Here is an 18,050-nt window from a genome sequence, read left to right as displayed (position 1 = left end):
GAAACTTTGCAGGCAAGAAGGGACTGGTAAGAAGTATTCAAAGTGATGAAAAACAAGGATTTACAACCAAGATTACTCTATCCAGGAAAGCTATCATTTAGAATGGAAGGGCAGATAAAGTGCTCCCCAGACAATGTGAAGTTAAAGGAGTTCATCATCACCAAGCCCTTATTATATGAAACGTTAAAGGCACTTATTTAAGAGAAAGAGGGTCAAAACTATGAACATTAAAATGACAACAAAGTCACAACTATCAACAACAGAACCTAAAAAATAAAAACAAACCAATAAAAGTAAACAGGCAACCAGAATAGGAACAGAATCATAGGCATAGGGATCATTTGGAGGGTTATCGGCTGGGAAGGGGAAGGAGGAGAAGTAGTGCAGGGATTAAGGAGCATAATTAGTAGGTACAAAATAGGCAGGGGGACATTAAGAATAATATAGGAAAGGGTGAAGCTGAAGAACTGGTATGCACAACCAATGGACATGAACTAAGGGGGGTGGGACTGCTGGAAGGAAGAAGGATACTGGGTGGAGGGGAGCAAAGAGAAAAGAAATTGGGACAACTGTAACAGCATAATCAATAAAATATACTTAATTAAAAAAATCAACTTGGCACCTTCCTCCAAAGAAACCCTTTTGTTCCTCTAATGTGGGACATTGAAAAATTAATACCTGCCTTTTGTCATCTAGTGGTTATGGATTGAATGATGTCTTTTAACCCTGTTGCCAAAACTGTTGTCCCGAGAATACAACAAGGATGCCAGCCCGTTAAACCAAGCACGCCATTGTCCGGGGACAACCAACGGACCTGGAGTCTGCAAGACCCTTCCCCATGTGAAAAGACCACCCTCCCCTCCACACCCCCATTCTTATTAGGGATGTCTGGACCCAAGGGTAGGTAGGCCGACGGCCATGTCCAGAAGCAGCTAGAGGAGCTCCAGACCGTCACCCATTGTCCTTTATAAGATTATAAAGGGTCTTAAGTCTGAGAGGGGGGATTGTTATTTTTTATTGTTAGAATAATTAGTTAATTGATTAATTAATTAATTTAAAAAAAGAACAATATAGGAAAGGATGAAGCCAGAACTTGTATGTACGACCCATTGGCATGGACTGGGTTGGGGGGGTTGCTGGGGGAGGGGTGCTGCTGGGTAGAGGGGAGCAAAGGGGGAAAATTGGAGCTATTGTAACAATATAATTAATAAAATATACTTAAAAATAAATAAATAAACTTGGAATGAATTCCCTCTCAAACACTCCACTGTCACTTTTTGGTCTCACTTAATCCAAAGTTAACCTGCCTGGAGCTGAGCTCCTGCAGCACAGTAGCCCATCTGCAAATTCCTGACAAAGACCGAGAAAACCGTACCCTCGGGATTAGAGGGGAGATTATCAAGTTATATGTGTAATGTGGCAGAAACAGGGGGTCCACAGGTGGCAAACCTCTGGATCATAATGGACAAACCATATTACTTAGAGATTTGGACATGAGTTATATCTTTATGTCTTGGGTGCTCAGAAAATTACCTAAGGTCAGATATAGACCCAAGCCCAACACTGTATCACTAATCCTTGGATTTAGACCCACTCCCCTCTTTTGCCTCAGATATATCTGATTAAGAAACACGACTTTTTTTTTCTAGCCCTGGCTGCTGTGGCTCAGTGGATTGAGCATCGGCCTGCGAGCCAAGTGTCGTTGGTTCAATTCCCAGTCAGGGCACATGCCTGGGTTGCAGGTCAAGGTCCCAGTTGGGGGCTCGTGAGAGGCAACCACACATTGATGTTTCCCTCTCTTTCTCCCTCCGCTCCCCTCACTCTGGAAATAAATAAATAAATAAAATCTAAATAATAATAAAAAAGTTAACAATAGAACGTATATTTTAAAAAAAGAACACAACGACTTTTTTTTTTTAAATTTTTAAATTCATGTTGTTGCCTAGCTTATTTAACACCTTGTACTTGCATAGTCCAAATGCTCAGACGTATTGGGAAAGACAGTCGTGTAGTGTGTTGTTCAACTTGCCTAATGAAGGGGCGCCCAGATGGCATGGAATGCTGCTGTGGGGATGGGGTGACTAGCTACAGAGTTGTTGAAGGGACTGTTAGTTTACAAGTTAGTGAGCAGCCAGTCCAGCAGTTGTTTTCTAGCCATGTTGTCCATGGCTTCATCCAGTTGTCGTTCCTTGGCAAACCTCATTACTTCTCGAAGGAGATCTCCAATACTGTACCCCTTCTCTACTGCCTTAGCTGAAACTTCTGGAAGCTGTGGAGGGAGCAGAGATAGCTTGAGTCATGTGATACTTTTGAAGAAAGGTCTCAGGTGGATAAAGTGAACTACCCCCCTCACCCACCTTTCCGCCCATGACTAAGATTAGAGTAAAAGCTTTCGCTGATCCAGGACTGCCTTCCCTCTCCTTTTTCCTTGACCCTCCTCTAATGTCATAGATCAAAATGAAAAACATAACTTCATTTTGAGCATCAAAAAACAAAACCTGGAATCAGTTGTCTTTACTAAATACTTCTCTCCAAGGCCTGGGTCTTTTGGTTAGTCTGTGCTGATTGCTAGGTCAAGGTTAGGGGTGGCCATCTCCCCCACCTTCCTAAAACATATTTTACCAAGCAGTTTGTTTAAAGGGTCACTGAATTAAAAAAAAAAAAAAAAAAGCTAATCTTTCTCGCCTCCTCTTGGCTGAAATGTGCAGACCCCAAGGTGCTACAGCCTCAATTAATGGTTCATTGCTTTTGTGTCTTTTTATGAGGATAAAGTAATTCATAAAGCACATAGTAAAGAGCATACTTGAGAAAAATTTGGACTGCTCGTGAGCCCTAAGTACAGTTTTGCCTCCCTTCCCCTGCCCAGTCTAACCATCTTTCTTCTTGTGCTTTGCCATTGCTTACCTTCTCCAGTTGTCCATCATCATCTCTCACGAAACAGAGCACAGGCACCTTAAATTGGGAGGCTGCAATCCACTGCAGGACAGCCTGGAGCTGTTTCTGCAAGCTACTTGTTGAGCACCAATTATTGATGATGACTTCCGGCCCAGAAAACTCTCGATAGTTCTGTGACATTGCACTACTGTGACTGCATCTGGGGCCACCAACTTGGAAACTTGGGTTGTGTACCAAGGCTGCTTGTTCTTCCAATTCGGCCAGGGCTTCCCTGTTGTTGTGATACCTAGCCATGATAAGGCACAGCTTCCTCACAGGTTCTACCAGTTGATTGATGAATTGCCAGTTCATTTGCATCATCCCGCTGGCAAAATCAAGGTCTAAATTCTCCTGGAATTGTTTTTCCCCTCTCTTGGACATTGAAGTTGCTTTGTTTGGCCTGGGCTCAGAAGGCTTGCTCTCCCCTTCAGATTGCTCTTCACTGTTGAAGGAGGTCTCACTGAGCAGTTTCTGAATCAGTGATAGAATGATGTTTGACATATCGGACTTTTGGCACTCCGCCTGTTGTTGAGTCTCCTTTACAGAGGTAGATGGCCCAGGAGCTCCACAAGATTCTAGATGTTTCACTGAAAGTGCCTTGGCACTTTGGTCACTTGCGTTCTTTTCAAATTGGGCACTCTGAGTCCTATGGCCTATGGTGGAACCAGGATAGTCATCTTCAAGTGCATCTTTGGCCTCGGCCTGCTGGGTCAGGTGGTACTGAATCAGCATAGGGGCAGAGACAATCAAGTCCTTCGCCAGTGACTCTGTGGAAGGGCTGATCTTCTCTCTTTTTTCTTCCTTACTCACGCATGCTTTGCCAGCCATCTCGCCTTGGTTTCGTTGTTTTTGGTTCCACATGGACAGGCTCTCCTTGAGGATGTGTTCACCAACTTTTTCAGCGCTAATCAATGACTTGCACTCCTCTGGTTTTATTTTGCATTTGTCCTTCCCCTTCAATTCAGTTTTCATGGTGGAGAATTCAAGATTTTGGTTTTGACTTTGGTTATCGTATTTGGGACTGTGGGAGCCGGCCTTCAAGGATGCGTACAACAGAGGCTGTGATTTAGACTCCTTCTCTCCAAGCAGAACAGTAGCCAGGCGCTTCAGCATGGCCTCCATTATATGTGTAGCATTTTGTTTTCCGTGGTTGAACAGACTCTTCTTGACAGCTGAGATAAAGTCGCAGTCAGTCATCAGGGCCGCAGTGATATTATGCAGGTTCTTCAAGCAGGAATCAATCAAATCAGAGACAACTTCCTGGGTGTGTTTTAACAACACCTTCTTCAGGACCACACAAGTGGGAATTGGCTTCCCAGGAGTATGCACTTTCAAGGTCTTCAAAACGGAGACCATCAGGTCAGATGCCACCTGATTTGCATAAACCGTGAGTCCTTTACTGATAGAGTGTGAAAAATCTTTGCTCTCTTGTTGGCACATCTCTTTGTCTACCCCCTTGTTCTTGTTGGATAATTGACTATACATAAACTTTTTCCTGCCACCTTCCCTGCCCTCTTCTCCAGTGCCCCGCCTTTCCACATAGGATATTTCCTCAGCATCATGGGCCATTTCAGAAACGATCTTGCTCACAGAGCTGCGGGGAGTGTTTTTCCCTTTGTCCCCAGAGGGTGGATAGATTGAATGACGAAAGCATTTGCTTCCATTTTCCAACTTCTTGATTTCATTACAAGGCATCTCCATTACCAGATTAGATAGCCGGATGATGGTGAAGGAAAGGTCATCCATGGGACATTCTCCCTCAGGAGAGATTACTGCCCTGTTAGTGCTAGAAGATTTTGCTGGAGAGGTGGAAGGACTCTGATTTTTGTTGGTATTCTTGGCTGCAGTCATGTCTACATGTGGGCTTTGAGGTCTATTGGCCATGTAATCGATATTCAGTTTATCATCATAGATGCTGTAGCAGTTTGCAGAGGGTAATTTGTGATGTTCATCTTCATCTCCTATTTTATGTTTGCAGCTAGAGGCTGAGGGACTTAGTGCATGTTCGAAACCCAAGGCATACTTCTGGATATCATTTAGAAGCCAATTTACAACAGTTATAGGATCAGAGGGAGCTTGTGTGAAAAGGCATATAGATCCGTCCATCTAAAAAAAAAAAAAAAAAAAAAAGAACACCTAAGAGTTTGGGGAGGCTACTTTCCCCCCTTATTTTATTTAGAAGACATATCTTTCTAAACTGCATACATTAGGGGTTTACCGTTTAGGATTTGCATGGAAACATAATACATAATTATATCCCTTTGAGCACAAGTGGTAGCGTGTCAATTTCACATGAGCACGTGTGCTTATCTCAACATGTGTCAAAAATGTATCAATGTGTCTGTCATGTGTGTGTGTGTGTGAATAACAGTATAGCAATTCATAAGTGGGGACATCTCAGTAGATGTGAGAATGTTCAGTCTGTGTTGTTAGCGTGTGTGTCCGTGTGCACATGTCAGTGCACATGTATGCCTGCCTGTGTGTAAGCCTGTGTAACAATGTGTTGACATCAATACCGATTTTATATGTTTCCTGTACGGGCCAACGTGTGCATGATAGCGTGTACATTTTGTACACTGTGTGAATGTAAAAATGAATGTGTATGTCAGTGTGTCTGAATATGTAAATGACAAGTGTCGATTTGAGTGATCTGCATGTTTGTTTATAATACAAATCTAATAGAATGTATCATGGAGCTATACCTATATGTGTATTAATCCTGTCTGCAGCGCGGCCTCCTGAGACTCAACGGTTTGGCTGAACTAAGTGGCTGGGTTGGTGAAGAATGGGGTGGTTTGTGGGCTTCACTTTAAAACTGGTTTCTCTGTTCTATCCTAATGGCTTGGACCGAAAGGGCCCAGAGGTCTAAGAGTGGGGAAAGCTAAACTATTTCCCTCAGCCCAAACTAAGTAGAATGGGCAAAAGGGTTTTGGACAGGTGAGATGCGCCTGGCACACCTTCCTCCAAAGAAGCCCGTTTCTTTTCCCTAATGTGGAACATTGAAAAATTAATCCCTGCCTTTTGTCATCTAGTGGTTATGGATTGAAGATGTCTTTAAACCCTTTTGCCAAATCTGTTGCCCCCAGAATACAACAAGGATGCCAGCCTGTTAAACCAAGCACGCCGTTGTCTGGGGACAGCCAACTGACCTGGAGTCTGCACGATCCTTCCCCATGTGGGAAGGCAACCCTCCCCTCCACACCCCCACTCTTATTAGGGATGTCTGGACCAAGGGTAGGTAGGACGAACGACAACCATGTCCAGCTTGAAGCAGCTAGAGGAGCTTGAGACCTTCGCCCATTGTCCTTTATAAGATTATAAAGGGTCTTAATGTCTGAGAGGGAGGGATTGTTATTTCCTATTGTTAAAATAACTAATTAATCTTTTATTTATTTAAAAAAAAAGAATAAAAAAAGAATAAATTCACATGTTAACATATATAGTAATTAATAGATAATAGATAATACATCAATAAATGTTTATGTTCAATGTGGATCGGTGCTAATATAATGACTGTGTATGTCAATAAATTGGGTATCAGTTTATGTTATATTTATATGCTACGTGAATGATTGAGAATGTGTGTCAGTGTTGCACACACCCTGGGTATTTGAGTACTTGTGTGAATACGTGAGTGGGGATGTCATTGTATTTGTGTCAAGGTATGTATCAGTGCATTCAAATGTTGTTAGTGTCACTTTGCTTAAGTTTGTATGTGTGCGTATCAACATGAGGTATATTTACAGAGTGGGGCGAAAAGTAGGTTTGCAGTTGTATGTATGGAAAATAATAAGTAATAATTCAAGAATAAACCGTTTCACATACTCATAACTGTAAACCTACTTTTGCCCCACTCTGTGTAAGAGTGCATGCCTATCACCTGAACTTGTACAGTCACTGTGTTTTGATCGAGGCTCATGTGTGTATGTTTATGTGTAGTGTGCATGTTTATGCATAGTGTGCATGGATGCATATATAGATGTTGATGTGTCACATGTGGGTATGTCAATGCAGCTGACTCTATACCTTTGTGTAGGTGAGTCATTGTTTATGAATATACACACACATGTGTTGTTTCAATGCTTGTGTGTGTTCACCAGTGTCATATGTAGACACGTAGCCAGGGATGTGTGTGTCACGGCTCGTATAAATTATTTTGTATATATTGCTGTGTGTCAGTGTAAATTATGTGCATATACTCATGTCTAGATATGTGTATATGTATTATACATGTCTTCCACTCCTTGCTAAGTACCATCGTCCTCTTTACCCCTTCCATTGCTTCATCTCCTTACTTTCTACTGAATCCCTAGAAGTTTGAGGTCATGATAAGGTCAACATTTTGAAAATGGGTTTAGGTTACAATCAAGGACACCTGCATTATGTGTAGGAAATATGTGCTGCACTTTTAAGAATAAACATTAGGTATAATTTATCCCTTTCTTAAGACTTCAAAATGGAGTCCTCCTTCCAACTAAACCCAAAACTCTTTGAAGAATATTTTTAAACTTTTTTTCTTCCTTAGGAGCCACTCTCATCACTCCAAATGTGTCTGAGGCCAGAAATGTTGTTCCTGGTTATAAGATAAGCATAGAGATGCAGAACAAAAAAAAAAAAAAATTGACTCCTTTGAGATAAAACCAAATATCCTATTTCAATATCAACTACTCCAGGTTTGTAGGACTGTGAAGGTGACTTGTCATGGGCCAGGAGCCCAACAGATATAATTTAGGTAGTTACAGAAAAACAAAAGGACTTGCATGTGACAGTGGTATCCAAATCGAATTGCTTCTAACTTTACGCTACCTAACAGTCTGTAATCTCTTAGGCAACAGGTTTGGGGAACAAGCCACTACAGTTCTTGGTCATTGTGGATTCTCTCTGTTCCATATATGCTTGTTCTTTTTTTATTTTTATTATTTTTTTTTTTTGGACACTGGGCAATGTGGAGCACACAAGCCCAGTAGAAGACAACAGAAAGCACTGAAAAAGATCATGCTTTCATTCCACATCTTTGTTAGGATAAGGGTAGCAAGATTCTGTTTGGAGTAGGGACCTGCAATCAGGGAAGGGCATTCTGAACCTCTGTGATTAGTGCCATTGTTAGATACCTGGACATTAAACTTACCTGACTTTGAACTTAGGCCTGTGAACTCTGGAATATCATAGTAGTCAAATGTAGGGGCTTGTTTGGAAATATTTCTCTTACCTTTTGTGAACCAGAGTCTTCGGAGTCAGCAATGGACTCTGGGAATTAGAAAGGGTGGACTCGGAAGCTAAGCATACCTTAGACTGGTTTTGCTTCTCGGTAGCCTTGATTATAATAACTTCTTTCTCTTTCAGATGGTGTTGCGTTAGGTCACCTCCGGAACAGGAACCACCAGCATCCTATGGGATGAAGTGGTGAGATTCTTATGAATAACTGCTTTTTGAGACTTCTCCAAGCTGCCCTCTCCAAAACATGAATGTCATATCTCTTATCTTTTCCTTTCAATGGAGAAGGATAAGTAGGCTTGTGATGCTAGCTAATGTTTGAAGAATGAGATATTGTTCTCCTCACAAATTACTACCCCTCCAGAGGCATTCACAAATCCATAAATCTTAGGAATCATATTTCATGAATCGTCAAACTTTTGGACAGTTTTCTCACTGTTCTGACATGCTACCTTCCATGCTGTAATTCTTTCAGGCCTACCAGCAAATTAAGTTCCTTCTAGAATGAGATTTGGCATCAAGAGTGACAGTATATTCTCAACCGGGGGTTTGGGGTTTTCAAAAATGATGGCTGCCCACCTGAATCTCCTCCATCCTTCCACCCTCTGGCACAGACTTTCCCTTTTATTATGCTGCCACTGATAACTCTTTCAGCAGTTTCTCACTCATTCCAACTCTGGGGGGAGCAGAGAATACTCACCTTGGAACCTTTATCTTCCACTTTCAGGGTGGACACATCGACAAAGCATATCTGCACCAAATTAGGACAGCGTATTGAGGAAAATTCTAGAGAAAAGACTGCGGTTTCTCTTTGAGACGATAAAGCACCTACCGCATAGGGGTTCTTGTGAGGATTGATTGAGAGTGAATACAAAGCTTTCAGCAGAGTACCTGTACATAGTAAGTACTCAATAAATGCTATTAGGCAGAGAGAATCTTATCATTATTGTATTTCCTAGATAAGAATACCTACCTGTCAGAGATGCCCAAATTACAATACCTACATTTACTGAAAAAAGTAAGAAGAAAGGTGCCTTGCCCAACTGACGCAAACTCAAAGCTGAAACTTACATTAGAACTCAATTCAGGAAACTAAAGAGCAACACAAACAAACGAACTAAATAGGCAAAGACTAGAATAGTAGTCAGTAGGGGGGAGGGGGGAGCGGGAGAAGGGGGATAAGTAAGGGAAGGGTCTAGTCGAGGAACGTATATGAATGACTCATGGACATGGACAACGGGGAGGGATATAACTGTGGGAGAAGGGATGAACTGGGAGGGAGGAGCAATGGGGGGAAATGGGACAACTGTAATTGAATAACCAAAAAATAAAATTATAAATAAATAAATAAATAAATAAATAAACATTAAAAAAAAAAAAGAAACCAATTCCCTGACTTTCAGTTAGAGCACTTTCAACTACCATAGTGTTCCCCAAAAGTGGTGTTTTTACTACTGATGTTATAGAAAACTTTAAGTGATACATGGATAAACATTTCTGTGTTTAATATATGTACTTTTTTGTTGTTTAGTAGGAAAAATACATACTAAAACATAAAACCTGTGACATTATGTATAATATTGCTTAGGTTGATGGTAATTTTTAAACGTCAGTCAATTAAAAAAGCATTAAATACATAACAGTACAAATGGCATTTGAACGTGATAAAAAATGTGAAGTATTACACATTTTGCCCTCCTGTGGGAGTCCCACTTGAGTGCAACTTACTTGTAGCTAGCTGATATTATTATGATTCCATTAGGCTGCTAAAACTAGGCAACCACCACTCCTCCCTCCCCTGAGGCTCCCCCCACCCCCCTCCCCAGCTACTCTTCATTCTCTCCCTCCCTTCACGTGTCCCTCTGTGATGTATAAGCATACTGCGCCCCGCCCCCACCCCAACCCCCACCCCCCAGCCCACAAACTTTACTGAACTTGATATCTTAGAGAAACGACACTATTACCCTCCATTAGTCTATTCTGGGTTCCAGGATATCTGTATCCATAAAGCAATCCTTTCCACCCCTTAGTGGGAGTAATTTAGTATCTTACCACTTTCCGTTCCTGTTCTTGCTGTCCTTTTGGGCTATGGAGCTTGACCTTGCACACACCCCTGGCGCTGTGTAACCACTCAATATTATCAGGCCTCTGGAAAGACAAAAGAAAAGGAATCCGAAAGGCTTATATATGGTTTTTAGAAACTGGCTCAGTTTGGATAAGAAGGCCCTGGAACTCAGCTATGTAGTTCATATTGGGTTAGGCTAGAAACTGGTGGGGTGAGTAGTGGGAAAGGGATTCTCTGAAATTATCAGGATCATTTTAGCATACTTCGTTGGGAAGCAAATTTAAAAGGAAGTATAGAGAACGTGGAGATTAACTTTAGAGACTTATTTCTACTAAACTCCACTAAATCTCACCTGCCTCTACTTCCTTTGCCATTCTTAAGCACCTTCAAGGAATCAAGCATACCTCATCCCCCTTAATTGAATTTTAGTTAACCCCAGTTCAACCAGAGCCTTTCTCATGATATAAGGAGTGAAATGGGATAAACAGCTGTAACACTTACCACATAGAGCCATTGGAAAAGACTAAGGCCAACACTAGTAGAGTGAAAAAATAACCTTTTTAATTAAAACAACATATGAGATCCCACAATAGAACAAGATTCTGAACACTGAGAAAACTCGGTCTAATAGCTATAAAAACCAGGCCCCGATCCCATAGAACCATACTTAATTTTATTTTTGAAAGAATAATCATCTCTGCCAACTTCTCTTACCACTCCCCACCACCTCCCACCCCAGCCTGGAATTAAAAGTAAAAAGAAAGTGGAAAAAGCCCTAAATAATGTTTGTTATGTAAGACCTTAGACCCATGTACAGGAAGACACAGTTATGGGTTCAGTAGAATTGTTTTGGTACCTCGTACTTGGATTTGACTTTGTTTTTTAACTAACAAGAGAAACTTTTTGCCAAATGGTAGAGGGCTATTGAATTCCTCTCCTCCAACTTCCTTCAAAATTTAGACCCCTTTAACCTCTAGCTCCCTTCTCCTCTTCCCCTCTTTTTCCCCCTCCCTTCCTCCCTTTACCTTCTTCCATTTTTCTCTCCCTCTCTCCCTCCTATACTCAGCTATCCTTTCACCGGATAGTATTACATGCCTACCCTTTATGACCCCCCCAACCCTCCAAGATCTTTGAGGTTCTCCCAAACATTTAGGAAAAGGCTTCCCATACCCTCAAAAGAGGGGGTTTCTTTTTTCCCAGAACTAGAGATCACTAGCCTAGAAACAAAGAGAGGGAGGCAAAGAGGTCTCTCGTGTCCAGATTCTAAAGAACTGTAAAAAAAACAAAACAAAAAACAACAACAACAAAATATATAAACTCATTACCTTGATAATGAAGTTCTTTTGGCTGAAAATGTGCCACCTAGAAAGGAGATATGTCCCTTTAGATGGATCTGGGCAGTGTCAAGTTCTCGGGTACCCGCAGCTGGCTGCTGCCCTTGTCAGCAGTTGGACAAGACTGAAGGGCCAAAGCCTTTCCTGCTGCTTATGACCCTGGGACATGACACCAGAGTTTGTTGGGTCACAATGCCTGAAACCATAGCAACTGCAGCAAAAGTGTAGCAGGCTGGCAAACTCAACATCTCTTCATATGAAAACCACCTCAAGCTGCCTTCTGTATGACAACCTTCTGTTCTCTCTAGAAGGGTACACATAATCCTTTCATGTTTTGTCCAGTTCACAACACCTTGAAACCTCCTTTCTCTTTCTTCTTCTTGCTGGACTTCCAGAACAATCTAATCATACTCGTTACCAGTAGAGTCTATTTTTCACAGAGCAGTGTTGATTTTCACATCTTAGCTTAATTTTCTTTGGTTTCCCCCCTGAAGGTTCAGAGTTAGAGACAGAGTTAATCAAAGTCCTTTCTGGGTATCCTGAATGAAGGTATGAAAATAGAAAGTTGGAGACTTCCTTAGCAGCTTCTGTGGTTTTATCTCGCCATTAAGACACTTTTAGTCAAAAAGAAGTTCAGAAGACTTGTGCAATATTGGAGTAGGTTATTTCATAAGAACTTGAAATAATTCTTTTCTCGTGCATTTGGATGCTATGATAATCCTTCCAGTCTGACATAAGATGTTCGTTCTTTCCTCAACTCCCCATACTCTCCTAAAGCCTTGACCACCAGCTAGTACTAGGACTTCTACTTCATGACATTGCTGTTTCTTTCTATAGCTGACAATAACAGCACAAAGTTGGGTGTCCTTAGGATCCTGGGTGCCTAACTGGTCCAACAAGCTCTAACCTTCATCATGAAACATTATTAGCCCAGAATAAAAGCCAATAGTCTTGGGACAGGGTCAGCCTTTCAGAGGCTCCTCAAGCCCCTCTTTATTATTCTCCACTATCGCCAGTGCTGGGTTTCTTGGTACGGTATTCTTTAGAAGGTCATCCATTACACTTTGGGGTGCCTTTAGCTTATCCCCAGTGTGGAACCACTCGCCCACAACCAAATGACTTGCAGGGCGCTCAAGTATTATTTTGTTCTCTCCTTTTATTTTTTCCACATGTCTCCACTTTAACCTCCTACATGAGAAGAACTGCATCTGAAGTTTTAAAAGATCGGTTGAGATGACTCTCCTAAACGCTAGGGTTTCATAGTCTTGGTCTGACTTCATTTGTTACTTTCCCTGTTACCTCTAGGATTTCATGTCTTAAACTTGTTGTCCAGTTCTGATCTTTTTAGTTCATGGCATCGAAGAGAAACAGAGCTGGACATCTGTTAAAGGTGGCAAGGTAGATTTTATTCAGGCTACTGCAGTAGAGGAGAGACTTTAGATAACTAGAGCTCAACTCCAGTGCAACAAAAGGCAGGAGCCCTTTAAATGCTGGGGTGTGCTAAAGGAAAAGTATTGAGGGACATTTTGGGGGCCAACGGAGTTTGATCACCATGATCAGGGCCTCTGCGTTTGCTAACTGGCACTTATCAAAGTTGAACTCCTATCCTTCCATAGAGATTGGGAAACAGAGGCTCTGTCTTTCTTGATGATTACATTTCGAAGGGATGGCTCCCAGGTCCTGGAAACAGATATTTCTGGGTTGTAGAAGATATGTCTCAAAGGGACAGAGAAAGGATTTACAATTACAAGTTCTGTAAATGCTCTATGAAAAGGGAGGGGAGGCAGGGGCCCATGGTCAGGTTTTGGCTGAAACAGACAGGGAATTCTTTTGGCAATGTTGAGCTTTCTCAGGCCGGTATATTAAGGAGGCTGGGATCATCATTCTAAGGACATGCCTTGAGCTCATAAAAACCGAAAGTTGGAGTTTTTATAAGCCAAAGGTGAGGCCTAATTGAGAAGAAGGTTCAGATAAGCCTGACTATATCAAACCATTATGTTATATACCTTAAATACACACAGCTTTTATTAAAAATTAATTTTGGTCAAGAAGGGAGCTTTCGTCAATAGCGATGGGCTAAAATCCACAGTATAAAACTTGTTTTTCCTTTACCACCCTTTTGTCACGGGGAACTTCTGATATTTAAGTTGGAGCTCCTGTGTCTGGCTCATGTCTATGGAATAAGAAGCAAAGAAAGGAAATGTTTATTTATTCTCCAAGCACAAGAATGTATATCCCTAAGGTTAAAAAAACAAAACAAACAAACGGACAAACAAACAAACAAAAAACCCTCTGTGTCTCCAAGCCCAGAAGGGAAAATCTGTGATCTGGGCCTGGAAAAATGTCTTATCAAATCCTCCAAACGACAAAGAGAGAACTCTTATTGATGATTAGAGCCCTGTCCCATGGTACCCCAACCTTGTCATCCTGGAGGCTAACAAGAGCAGTTTTTGGATGATAAACCAGTAATGAAAATGCAAGGAGGCTCAGTCATATGGTACTGCCTCTTCTTTCTCTTAAGCTGCTGAGGCTCTCAGAGTGTCCCGTATTGACAGATGGGGAAGAAAGGATGTTCAGAGTCAAAAAAAAAGGAACATGCTACATTAGTGTGTGGATATGTGTAAAGTAGTATGCACTTAGGTTATCCTCTAAGAGACAAACATAAATATGTTAAACCCAGAAGCTTTGGTCACCTTTTTTTCCCCCTAAGACCATCATTCATTTTCTAGCCTTGTTTATTCTATCCAAATATCTTCTCCTCCATACAAACTTGTGAATAGCCATACAAATCACACTTTAACTATGCTTTCAGTTTGTATTTGATTTGAAAGAGCTATTAATAAAAATGGAACCTGTGTTTGTAATGTAATTATTATGAATAATGGCAACATGAAGTTGAACTGAACCGAACTATCAGCCTTCATGAAACTGGTCTGCCTGTCAGTGCCACCAAGTATCTTTCAGCCTCAGATTTAGCCTCCCTAATTTAGTTTATGCAATGATACTGTGACCATTAGGTTTAATCAACTTTTCCTATTCTTGGATCACCTACACTGAAACCTTGAAGACAGGTTCTCTCTTTCTCTTCGTATCCGTGGTGATACGGGCTACAGAGTTGGGCTCAAGAAACAAATAACGGTTTTGAAAGTTCAGGCAGGAAACATAATTCAGAAAGCATGGAGTCATGGAATCTGAAATAATAACAAAGATTTTGGTTAGCTATTTGAGTGGGCAGCGTTCTTCATAAAGCAAAAACTCACACTTCAGGCATGCCTCAGAATCACCCGGAGAGCGTACTGAAACAGATAGTTGGGCCCCCTCCCAGCGTTTCTAACTCTGCAGGTCTGAACATTTGCCCGGTGCTGTGTTTTGCATGCATTATCTCATTTATTTCTCACGCAGCTGTATGATATGGGTACTATTTTAATCCAGGTTTTATTAACGGCAAAATGGAGCCCAGAGAGGCCATTTGATTGGTGGTTCAGCCACTTCCGGTATGAGCCACTTCCAGTACGAGCCGCTTCCATTATCTTGGGGACGGGGGTTTACGTGTGTGTGCTCAGAGATTAGCACGCGTTTACTCTCTTCTAGGGTCCGAAGATGCAGAAGAGGAATCCCCATAGCAAAAAAAGCAAGGGTAAAAGGTACCTAGTCTGAATTTTTGGCCCTCTCTGGTGGTTTCAAGCCTGATTGAAAAGTGTTGATCGGTTATCTCGCCCTGCCGGTGAGCATGCTAAGGTCGGCGCACCACCTGTTGGCCCTTAGTGTGAGGCGGTTGGTCTGAAACCGTCGGTCGTGAGGCCGCTGGTCTGACGTGGTAATTCCGAGGCGGTTAGTCCCTTATCTCTCTGCCCCTCATCTGTTTGTTTTGTTATGTTCTGTTTTGTTTCGTCTTTTTCCATTACTGACTGGTGGGGAGCGGCTCTCCCGTGTGTAGCTTTAGCTTTCAATCCATGTATGGCTTGTTAATGGTGCTTTAAAAAAATGTTTATGTCAGAGCTGGAGAAGTGGCTGAGGAAACTAGGCTGTTAGTCGGGATTCTTTTTCGTTTTTTATCAGACCAACAAACTTTTCTGACAGAAAAGTATTTAAATGTAATATTAGTTGCTGACAGTTTTTCTCCTTCCCTCCAGAGAGTGTCTTTATTTGTCAATAAATGTTTCAAACAAAGGCCTCGGAGGAAAGAAAGGGGATCTGGAAGCATAAACCTCTTCAGGTTCCCTCATAGTGCTTATAGGCATCGATCCGCCCACACACCCTTCAGGATCGCCCCTGGTTTTAGGGACATTTAAATAGGATGAAGACTGCCCTAGTCTTCAGCTTTGTCAGGTAGTTGCCCCGCAGGGATGTCAGACTTAACCTTTCTGTGCCTGTTGCTCTCAAAGCTAGATGGTAATGAGTTCGTGTGGCCACTAGGAGTTCGCAGCTGCTTGGGAAACGTGTTTCCACACGGTACAAGATCACTCCATACAAAAACCCATTTTGCCAAGGCATTCCTCAAATTAAAAGGGAACTCGGCGAATCCCCCCTCTAGAATAACTTGCATCCGAAAACCTGCCGTTTTATGTATGTTACATTTATAACCTAATATTTCATAATTATTTATAATAGAGATGACACACTTATAACATTAATGTACTATTTCCTTAGTAGTCCCATCATAAAGATGTGTTAGGTTCAAGGAAGAACTTCGCCTAACTCTCTGTATAGACTCTTAAGAGTTGCTCATGTACTTAGACACTCAGTAATCATTCTTGGTGATGTTGGGCTGAATATGACAACAGTGACTGTACTGGCAATAATGGTGTGCCGAATAACATGTCCTCTGAAATCCTTAGCAGTTGTATTTTAGCCTTGCTTTGGCACGTATCATGTTCTTTCGTGTGTTGGTAGTTATTTCATTATGAGCGTTACCTTTCCAAATACAGAATGAGCGTGTTTTACTCATTGTCATTTCTCCTGCCAGGGGTACTATTAGGTTCATATATATTAGTAAGTGCTTAAGGCTATTTATATAATTCAAAATCAGTGTGTGCATCGAAAACTGATATGTTTGTTATATGTCTGTTATATCGCAATTTTTTTTTAAAAGAAAGAAAATTACTGATAACGGTTGTTCAAGAATTGCTGTGCCCAGAACCTTATAGAACTGCTTGGCCGTGACCAAGAACATTGGACTATTTTGGTACAAATTGCCTTGCTTATTGAACCAACTTCCTCACTGGTTCCATGGAGTCTTTCCTGTCACTCTTCAACAGACTTTTTAAAGAACCAATATATTTTATTACCCACTGTAATTGTATAACAGCTTCATTGACACCTAATTCAAATACCATCCATATAAAGTGTACAATTCAGTGACTTTCAGTGTACTCACAGAGTTGTGCAGTCATCACCAAAATAGATTCTAGAACATCTTCATCACCAAAAAAAGAGACCTCATGCCCTTTAGCTATCGTAACTCCCCCAACTCTATACCTCTCCAGCTGTTGGCGGCCAGTAATCTGCTTTGTGGATGTATAGATTGACTTATTCTGGACATTTAATATAAATGGAACCATATAATAGGTAGTCTGTTGTGACTGCTTTCACTTAGTATAGCTTTTTGCAATGAAGAGTTGTGACAACTTGTATGGAAATGCTGTTTATGAGGACAGCTCATTAGAGACAGTGCCAAGGGCTTTCATTAGGGGCTGGTCCTCCAGGCACCCTCTGCCTAGCACATACCAAAATCCCAGAGTCCCAGGGGGAAAGCTGTTGTTCACCATAAATCATATTGTTTGCACAAACAGTTAAGGTACAATAAGCTACTCTCATCAGTTGGGATAGTGGGAGCCCTTCCCTCCGACCAAATCCAAGTTCCTAGATCCCAGCCAAGGGCCAACCTTGCAAGCAGGATTTTCAAAAACGATAGCATTGTCAGGCCCACTATGTTAACTCTTCTCTGCACAGATTTTGATACAGATTGTATTGATTCTGTAGATCAATTTGAGGGCTGCCATCTTAACAATATTAAGTATCCTACTTGATGAACATGGGATGTCTTTACATTTGTTTAGGTCTTTAATTTCTCTCGATATTTTGTGGGTCTCTGTGTACAAGTCTTGTAGTTCTTTGATTACATTTATTTTCTAAGTCTTTTATTATTTTTGATGTCATCGTAAGTAGAATTGTCTTAATTTTATTTTCACATTGTTTCTTGCAAATGAATACAATTGAAATAGAAATACAATTCAATAGAAATACAACTGAGTTTTGTATGGTCTTATGTCCTGTACCCTTGAGCTGGTTTATTAGCTCTCATAGCTTTCTTTTTGTGCTCATGGATTCCTTGGCCTATTAACGTGGATTGATTTTTTTGAACCAGCCTCGCATCCCTAGAATAAACCTCACTAGGTCATGGCATATAATATACTTCTTATATTTGGATACGTTCTGTTTGCAACAGCTTGCTAAAGATTTTGAGTCTATTTTCATGAGGGATATCGGTCTGTAGTTTTCTT

The 18,050-nt window shown here is 41.3% G+C and overlaps 1 protein-coding gene across 1 annotated transcript; it reads right to left on the bottom strand.

Annotated features, from left to right (window-relative positions):
* Positions 1 to 1,999: 1,999 nt before the first annotated feature.
* Positions 2,000 to 10,296, bottom strand: LOC149990060 (A-kinase anchor protein 4-like; the record flags this gene model as incomplete). The annotated part of the gene is made up of 5 exons (XM_090265689.1): positions 2,000 to 2,269; positions 2,905 to 5,040; positions 8,221 to 8,322; positions 8,849 to 8,899; positions 10,201 to 10,296. Coding segments are annotated over 5 exons (2,541 nt in total), but the record flags the coding sequence as incomplete, so codon positions are not given.
* Between the last annotated feature and the right edge of the window lie 7,754 nt (positions 10,297 to 18,050).

This window comes from Furipterus horrens, unplaced genomic scaffold (genome assembly GCF_987537825.1).
Source record: "Furipterus horrens unplaced genomic scaffold, mFurHor1.1.pri manual_scaffold_31, whole genome shotgun sequence".
Classification (NCBI taxonomy): domain Eukaryota; kingdom Metazoa; phylum Chordata; class Mammalia; order Chiroptera; family Furipteridae; genus Furipterus; species Furipterus horrens.
Note: the sequence above shows the minus strand (reverse complement) of the source record. Positions and strands in the feature narration are given on the sequence as shown.